General features: G+C 37.8%; 2 protein-coding genes across 5 annotated transcripts; one reads left to right on the top strand and one right to left on the bottom strand.

The window, feature by feature from the left end:
* The first annotated feature begins 1,371 nt into the window (after window positions 1–1,371).
* On the top strand, window positions 1,372–3,547 carry LOC143733086 (uncharacterized). 4 transcript variants are annotated; one of them, XR_013201265.1, is made up of 4 exons: window positions 1,372–1,540; window positions 1,797–1,938; window positions 2,048–2,558; window positions 2,640–2,728. XR_013201265.1 is itself a non-coding variant. In XM_077224632.1 (3 exons), exons 1-3 carry the CDS (start codon window positions 1,449–1,451, stop codon window positions 3,258–3,260), a joined length of 855 nt encoding a protein of 284 aa, XP_077080747.1. In that variant the 5' UTR covers window positions 1,377–1,448; the 3' UTR covers window positions 3,261–3,547. The 4 variants fall into 4 exon arrangements, 1 of the variants encoding a protein (XP_077080747.1); XR_013201263.1 differs by having other exon boundaries at window positions 1,378–1,540; window positions 2,483–2,558; window positions 2,640–3,547; XR_013201264.1 differs by having other exon boundaries at window positions 2,048–2,772.
* LOC143733085 (uncharacterized) lies at window positions 3,548–7,227 on the bottom strand. The gene is made up of 2 exons (XM_077224630.1): window positions 5,831–7,227; window positions 3,548–4,938 (listed from the first exon to the last, which is right to left on the bottom strand). Exons 1-2 carry the CDS (start codon window positions 6,012–6,014, stop codon window positions 3,653–3,655), a joined length of 1,470 nt encoding a protein of 489 aa, XP_077080745.1. The 5' UTR covers window positions 6,015–7,227; the 3' UTR covers window positions 3,548–3,652.
* Window positions 7,228–9,235: the final 2,008 nt, after the last annotated feature.

The raw sequence follows: 9,235 nt of genomic DNA, 5'->3' as shown, positions 1-9,235 counted from the left end.
TTTATAAATGAGGCCCCAGATCTGATGTGTGTGTCCATGCTGCTCTTTAGTTTTCTGGAATATCTGCATTGGTTTCTATGGCAATGACGTTGCAATGGTAGGCATGTCAACAACAACAACTGCAACATGGAGGATTTGCAATACTGATGTTGTCTTATTTACAGCATGACAACATGTAGCCTTCGCGCTTGACTACTCTCCGCCGGTCTCAAAACATGTCTCCGTTACCTTTACAAAACATATCGTCATTTTCTGCTCGTCTGGAACAACACACCCTTGTTTCAGCAGCGACTTTCAGCATGTTTCCTATTCATGGGTTTCAGTCACGTGACTTTTTTGTTGTGGGCGCCATCTTTAGGACCTTTGCGTAGTGATCGGAAAGATGTCGCACACTAAAATAGCACACCTCAATACAGATGAAAAACAACGGTATTTAAATAAAATTGATACTTTAGGATTAGATCCTTATTTACTGTCAAACGAACTGCTGACTCCAGTTAAGTCTAGTAAAAACTTGCCAAATTTGACGTTTGCTGATATTTACATCTACCTCGTCCACAATCCCTCTCCATTCACCGGAGAAGCTCTCAAGGCATTTAAAAGCACTGAAGCCTACCGCTACTTCACCTCAGGATGGGTTAATGATCCCAGAATCTATCATCTGGAGATGAAGAAAATGTTCTTGATAACAGGAAGGGTAAGTGGCACTCTTTTAATTACTCGCTGAACATAAAAGCATAGTTGAAATAAATTGACCGCTCGCAAAGACCCGCCATGTCCGACAAGCTCATTTATTTTTAAAGCACTCACAATATTGTTTCAAAGCATCTTTACAGAAAATGCATATGTACATTACAATTTAGACTGTCCAAGTTATGCATTTCAGAAATGTAGACAAATCACTAATTGTCTACTAATGTAAGGCAGAAACAGTGAGCACAGCATGTGCTGAATATGTATTCAGCCATATGTATAACTAAGGTTACTAATGTAAATATAGATAGCTGTCTAGAATGACGTTATACGTGTTCCAATTGTAAACTACATGTTTTAATTTTGCAAGCTAACCTGTAATTTGCTAATTTTACTTTTATTTAAATTTCCAGGTGAAGCATTCACAAAGCCTCAATGTAACACCAACACACCCCTGGATAACAGTACAGGAAGATGGGACAGTTCTCATGGCTCATTGCACCTGTAAGGCCGGTTTAGGAGAGGTATGCTCTCATGCAGCAGCTCTAATGTATTGTGTTTTGGCTGCTGTTGATGTCAAGAATGGGCAGGCTTGCACTCAGAAGCCCTGTGCATGGGCCCAGCCAAGTATGGAGTCTGTCCGAGGTGTCCAATATGCAGAGATCCGTAACATCAGTTTCTGTCATAAACAAGAGCCCCGTCATGTTCAAGGCCCTGTTTTTCCTTACATTACACCATCAGATGAAGAGTGCAGGATGTTTTTTGAGATGCTTCATCACAGTGAAATGCAAGAGTCTAAGCCAAAGAAAAGTGCCATCCTTTCTGTCATTGAAGGCCACTCCCACAGGTACACAGTGGTGAAATGTAACTAATTGCATCCAATGACATCAGGCATATGATCTGTGTATACATATATTACTCTATGGAATTGTTTTTTTAAAGGGTAGTTCACTCAAATATGAAAATTCTGTCATCATGTACTCACCCTCAAGTTGTTCCAAACCTGTATTTGATATAGCTTGAGGGTGAGTAAATGATGACAGAATTTTTGGGTGAACTATCACTTTAGGTCAAATATCTGAATACATCTTCCACCAATGCAGGTACACGCCAAAAGTGATGCAGCTGGACTTGCCCACTCCTTTGTCAGCCATATATTCAAGCACCTGGCTAGAGATGGACTTGCCCATGCTACTGGTTGAGAGTGCCAAGGTATTTGATAACCTACAAGTGACACAGCAACAGGTAAGTATGAAAATATTATCAACTAATTACTACTAATATTTCTACCTGTGCAGTTATAATTCACAACAATCTAGATAATTAACTAATTAACTAACAAACCTTTCTCCAGTGTTTGGTAGTTGAGGAGGAGACCAGGGAGCAAAGTAAAAGTAAGGTATGGTTTGATCAGAGGGCAGGAAGAGTCACAGGGTCAGTATTCTATGAGGCAGCCAAGGCAAACAGAGCGGTATCCTTGATCAAAAGAATTTGCTATCCACGCTCTTCTCAGTTTTCCACTGAGGCAACAAGGTAAATAGAACAAAGCACAATTAAACATGGTGAAGGTTTGGTACATGTAGTTACTTACCATGATGTAACCTGTTTAGCCATTCAATACAAGTAAATGAGGAGAAGCAGTTTACAAGCAAATTATAAGCATAAGGGTATTTATGACATTTTTGCGGTCAGAGTGCAACACCTTAGGGTAAATGTTAGGTAGATAGGCAGTAAATGTCATTCTAACAAATACATTTTAATAAACAGTTTGTATTTAAATTTTTGTCAGATGGGGTCAAGTGAATGAGGAAAGAGCAAGGGCAAACTATATATCTATGATGCAAGATCAGCACGGAGACTTTCAGGTCTATCAACAAGTAATTAATATATGTACAGCCCATCAATATTTATTTACAGTTTATCTATATACTTTGTATACATTCCAGTTTAAAGCATCAGGATTCGTCATCAATCCAGACCTACCCTGGATAGGAGCAACACCCGACGGCCAGGTAACATGCACTTGTCATGGTGAAGGCGTACTGGAGATAAAATGTCCATTCAACAGCAGGGACCGTTCACTCAACGAAAGCTGCAGAGATTCATCTTTCTGTCTGGGCATAGGGGAGGATGGGACAATGGCACTTAAGACTGACCACAAGTTCATGTATCAAGTGCAAGCTCAGATGCATGTTTCCACGGTGAGCTACTGTGATTTTATTGTATGGACACCACAGGAGTTTTTCATTCAGCGGATCATGTATGATCCTGTTTTCTTCCACAATGCCTACCTCAAAGTGGTTGAATTCATCAAGACTGGAGTACTACCAGAGCTGCTGGGAAAATGGTATACAGCTCCACGCCATACTCACCCAAACACTACAACCACTGAACAGCCATCTGAAATGGGGTGCTACTGTGGTAAACCTCGTGACACAGATGACATCACCTGCACATCTGGACAGTGTAAGCGGAAGCACTTTCACAAGTCTTGCCTTAAATTGAGCAGGGTACCAAAGACATGGAAATGTGTGGAGTGCAGAAGAAAACGTGTAGTATTGGCTTAGTTTTTTGATTATTCTTCTCCCCTTAGTTACATGAGTGTCCTTTCAAAATAACCTCCATGAAACTTAACTTCATTAAGTGTTAGTTTACAATCAGTAGTTTAAAATGCCTTTTTCAATAACTTATAACATTCAGTTAAGTTACTATTTGTGAGCCAGGCACAGGGTTTCTGGTAAGAATAAATATTTGCACAGTAGATTACTCATGTGGTTTATAATGTATATGGGATTTTGTATGAATTATTTGATTATTATGAATGATTAACAATAAACAGAATGAGAACACAGAATTTTACTGTCACCTTTTTATTGCAAAAATAAAACAGACTTGTATAAAAACAAACATCAGTTCATATAGTTATGTGTTACACTGGGAACACAATGTTTCTTAGTCTCTATTCTGAGGGCACAACAGATGGGCAAATGTTACACAAAGCACAGCAGACTCTGACCATCTTGTCCAAAGATGTAAGTTCTCCTGGAGTTGTAGTCTGGCAAAGAGAGATGGGTATTGTGCTTTGCAAGATTGTGTACTTGTTCCTCACAAGACCAATGACGCGTTCCACATGGATCCGAACAGCTGCTAGTCCCCTTGTACTTTCAAGTTCACTTGGGTGCAGTTGCTGTTTCCCTTTAGTGAAGGCTGGTAATTTGAGATGAGCACTGTACAAGCTCACAGCATCTCCTATGGTAAACCCTCGATCTGCCAAGACGACATCACCAGGTGACAGGTTTTCCAGGTAGCCGCAGTTTTCAGTGAGGTGCTTATCACTTGTTCGCCCCCCCCAACCAGTAGACACAAATGATATGACTCCCTGTGGTGTTATTGAGATCAAATATTTAACAGTATTATGATGCTTGTACTGTGAATATGTTTGGGCTCGGGCTTTCATGTTCTTAGGCTTCTCAATGAAAATTTCAAAACAATCTATTATGGAAGTACAATTTCTGTATATGCTGTTTTTGAAACACATGGGTAAACTGATTTGAATTTGCTCCTTACTGGGCCACACTATGAAAGAAGAAGACAACCTACTGTTCATGACATTTAATGTACTGTTAAAAATTCGGCTTACAGTAGGCTTTGACACATGAAATATATATGTAAAGAAGTGGAGTGGTAAATCCAATCTCATTCTCATTAGAGTCATTAAAAAGCAGTGAAAAGGGGTCAGCCCAGGTCCCCCCTTTAGGAATCCTGACAAGAAGGTGAAGACGACCATCATCTTGGAATAGGATGGAAGTCCAGTTAAGTCCTGGACCATCTCATCATTGTCTTTGAACACCTCCTGCTGGAAAGATAACTTGCTTACCCTGTCCCTAAGCTGATAGACCTCTGCCCTCAGTCTGGTACACTCTTCCGTCAGTTTCTTCACAGTTTCTCGACAGGCTTCATCAGAGCATGCTACACTGCTCTCAGTATGGATAGGGTCTTTACAGTAGCTGTGTTCCCCACTCTGCCCGCACTCAGGAAAGCTGTCACTGTGGTCCATCTCATTGCCAGTATATTTACCATGGGGTAACATTGACACATCACTGGTACAACTTCTCTTCCTTTTGACAGCTTGTGTTTGCTCAAATTTCTTGTAGCAATTGATTTTTCTTTGTCGTTCCTCAGGTGACAGGTAGGCAAACAGACTTGGCACATAATTGGGGTTCAGAGGATTATCACTTTTCGTGCCTGCAGTGGTATAATGAGAGACCAATTAACATTACCTACTCAAAATTAGTGGTAACACTTTATAATAACTGCACGCTATTATTCATTAGTTAAGCATGAGTAAACAGTTAATTCATTAAGCATTAATAGACAAAAAATAGTTTATAAATACGGCTATAAATGCTTTTTCCTTGATTTATAAGCATATCTATAATGTTTAATAATAGTATTTTCATTCTTTGTTAATGATCAATTTATCATTTCTAAATGAAGTATAGGATTATTTACAAACCAGTTATTTAAGAGTTGTCAGTGATTCATAAGATCACTTAGAAAGTTTAAGTAAATGGAGTAAATTCAGGTAGATTTTATGAACACACTAAGTATTACTGTATGTCTCAATAATACGATGTATGAATGTGGATTTAAATACTTTTTTAAGTAATCTTAGACAACTCCATTGACAACTCTTAAATAACTGGTTTATAAATAATGCAATACTTCATTTAGAAATGATAAATTGATCATTAATAAAGTATATAAATACAATTATTAAAGACATTATAGATATGCTTAGAAGAATAAAGCATTTATAGCTGTATTTATAAATAGTTTTTTTATAACTATTAATGACTATTAATGCTTTATATGTGATGAAATAACTATTTACTCATGCCTTAGTTAATTTTTTACCGAATTAGTTAGTCTAAAAGTGGATAAAGTTAACGTTAACATAACGTTAGCAGAGACACAGATGACCTAAGCTATTTTGTCTGGAAATGTAAGCCAGCTACACATTACCTAATTGAATTTTTCTGCAAAGGCGGATTGGTAAGGAACTGGTGCTAATGTTACAACAGTTAACGTTTGCAAACCATGTTGCAAACGCTTAGCTTAGCCATACATTCCTTACCTGAAATAAAGTGCTCACTGCAGAGTCTGGAGTGTTCTGTAGGTGTCCAGTGATCCCTCTTGATAGCAGAAATCCATTTCTGACGACGTTCAGGGTTTTTGGGAATATTGTAAAATTTTAGTTTCTTATCATTTCTTTGTGATTTGCTGTTGTCACAGCTTACAGCACAGCAGATAGACGGCATGTTGGCATTTGCGATTCGGTCCTACAAATGGCGGCCGCGCCACTGTGTGACGTCACATGAAATCTAAGAATAAGAACGTCTGACGTTTACGTTTTATGTGCGTGAGAAAGTCACATAAAACACGTGGAAAACCGATCAGAGCAGTCAGACTGAAATGGATTTCCAGAAATGCAATTTGAATTCAAACAACAAATGAATGTAGCTTGAAACGGAGTTGTAAGAATCTCATTTGATGTAATTTTTTTTTTTTGCCGTTCACACTAGCTAAATCTGATCGGATTTCAATCGGATTTGCATAAAAATCGAATTTGGACTGAAAGTGTGAACGTAGCTATAAAGACAGTGGCTGCATCTGAAATCACATACTTTCTTGAGTAGTAACTCATGTATTCCACCTTTCATTTGGATTACATAATCAAACTATTAGTTTAGTTTAAAAGTAGACATATTTTAAGCATCTATAGGCCTATTTCTCATGTTTGTGAGGCAAGTATCCTGTACACTGAGTTTCGGTTCATTTATGACGCACACCAGTTCTTATCACGGTCGAAGACGGATCAACTTTCTGCTCTCGTTTTTCTGTGCGCTGTTAAGTGCTTCATCAGATTTGTCGTGTTGCCAGTGTTGTGCCGAATTTCAACCCCGCCAAATTATTACCCCCCTTGCATTGGTAGGTTTAGTATTGGTTTTGGGGGTGGGGTTAGGATTAGCCAATCAGGTACTGACTTCAACTAGGGGGGTAATAATTATTTAGCAATTATCTTGTCGCAAATATTGCATCGCATGCTCCTGGCATCGAGTCTGGTGAAACATTTCAACATATTTTCCATCTACTTACACACTACAGCCTCACGTGCAAGTAGGCTTGGGCGGTATCCAAATTTTGATACCGTCAAACCTCTTCTCTGTTTTACCGGGGTATACGGTATTACCGTGACTAATTAAAAATTATGACATAAGGCTCAGACAGCGTCACCAAACTGTTGGCTTGTGCCTACACCGTTCAGAAACTGAATACCAGATCGGGCAAAAAAAATTAAATTAAATGTAATATGAGCCGGAGCCCTATTTAGACTCGACTATTTTTAATACGTGGGCCGTTATAATAGGGTGACGCCAAATAATTTTTTAACCCAGGTGCTGAGGGGGTGGTAGATATAAATACTATTTATAAATGAGTAAAAATGGGACACTTAATAATATTTAATTATTTTAATTATGACAAGTAAAGTATTCATTTTATTAATTAATTTAAATTAAATTAACAAGCAACAAGTGCATTTGTAAATCCGGTGACACGCGTCCATTGATTTTTATTAATACAACTTTTCTGTCAGTGCTGCAAAGAGTAAGTTGACGATCGCCATCTCCTAGTGAACGTGCATACAGTATATAGAGAGAAATGCAAATCATGGATTACATAATCAGAAGGTATAGGCTAGCCTTTTTCTTTTCGTTTTGAATTGTTTCGTTTAAAGAAATTGACGATTGATATCTCCGTAGTGAACGCGCCTATAGAGAGAAATCATGGATTAATCAGAGAGTATGCTATATTTCTTTTCCTTTTGAATTGTTTCGTTTAGAGAAATTGACGAATCGCCATCTCCATAGTGAACGATAGAGAGAAATGCACATCATGGATTACATAATCAGAGAGTAGGCTAGCCTATTTCTTTTTGTTTTGAATAGTTTCGTTTAATGAATTTGATGATCGCCATTTCCGTATGAACGCGCATAGAGAGAAATGCACATCATGGATTAAATAATCAACGAGTGGCCTATTTCTTTTCGTTTTGAATTGTTTCGTTTAATGAAACTTCAAGCTTTATTTAGATATAGGCCTATCTGTCATGTCTGTGAGACATACACTGAGTTTCGGTTAATTTATGATGAGATTTCAATGCAAGTGACCGCGGCGCGCCAGTGCACGATCATGTCATGATTATGTTGTCTGCTTTATTTGATTCTTATTTATTAAATCCAGGCAATTGGTTGATAAAAAAATTATTAAAATTAAGATACAATTTATACAAAACGAAATTCACTTTAAAGAAAGGCCTTTTACAAAATGAAACTTAATTAAGTGGTCAATGTCTAACTCCCGATGCATCTTACTCGTGCTGTTCAGTTTTCATTATCAACGTAAAAAAAAAAAAAATTATAATATTTAACAAATATAAACGAATGCGCTTATTTAATGAACTCGGGGCAAAATGCATCCTCGCAGCAGTGAGTGTGTGGTTGTTTCGGAGATGCGACATTAGGTTAGAGGTGTTTCCATCTCTCGCGGTCACCTTTTTTATTGCAACATTTACAAATTGCCTCGTCAGTATTTACCACCTCTCCCTTCTCTCTCTCTCTCTCTTTCTCCTCCACACTGTCACTTGATGACAACTATAAGCATTTTAGGCATTGAATAAATTATATTTATATATTATATATAAGTGCCGGTAATGACGGTATTGAAACTGATACCGTTGCTATTTTAAGACCCTATTTATACGATATTACCGTAATACCGCCCAACCCTATGTGCGAGCAAACTAGTGTTTTTCCGCCACAGCCAATCATGCTGCATGCTTATTGGCTCACTGACGTTGATGAGATTAACCCCTTAGGTATCGAAATTTGGTACTGAAAAACAAGACATGTTTCGATACTTGATAGTATCGAGACAATTCGGTCGGTACCTAAAAAATATCGAACTCGATTCCCGGCCCTAGTGTAGTTGAATAAATTGTTAGTTTGAATGAATCTGTGGCTCGCTCATAGAGAAAGTCAGTGGTTTCTTTCCTGAATGAATGAGTGTTACATTCAAGCCATTTTAAGGCATGGATAATCTTTTTTAAGGAAAACCATGTAAATATGTAATTTTGGTGATCAAAGGTGAGTTTTAAGATACAAAATTATTGACTACAAGGGGACTTTTAAGCTTTCAGACGCAGCCAAAGAGTCACTTGTTTTGTTCCGAAATGAATCAGTGGTTTTGAGTGAAAAAATTTGAGTGAATAATTCAATGACACACTCATATACAGTCATTTGTTTCGTTCCTGAATAAATCAAAGTTTCATTTTCCAAGAAACTATTCAACGACTTATTCGTGAAGGCATTGTTTCTTTCCTGATTGAATCAGAGCTTTTGAAATGAATTGGTTGAATGAATAAAATAATGAATCGCTCCCAAAGTCAGCCATTTGTCGTCACCTACTGGTGTTTCAATAT

This window comes from Siphateles boraxobius, unplaced genomic scaffold (assembly GCF_051911475.1).
Source record: "Siphateles boraxobius isolate OS27281-9 unplaced genomic scaffold, OSU_SipBor_1 90, whole genome shotgun sequence".
In the NCBI taxonomy this organism is placed as follows: Eukaryota; Metazoa; Chordata; class Actinopteri; order Cypriniformes; family Leuciscidae; genus Siphateles; species Siphateles boraxobius.
Note: the sequence above shows the minus strand (reverse complement) of the source record. Positions and strands in the feature narration are given on the sequence as shown.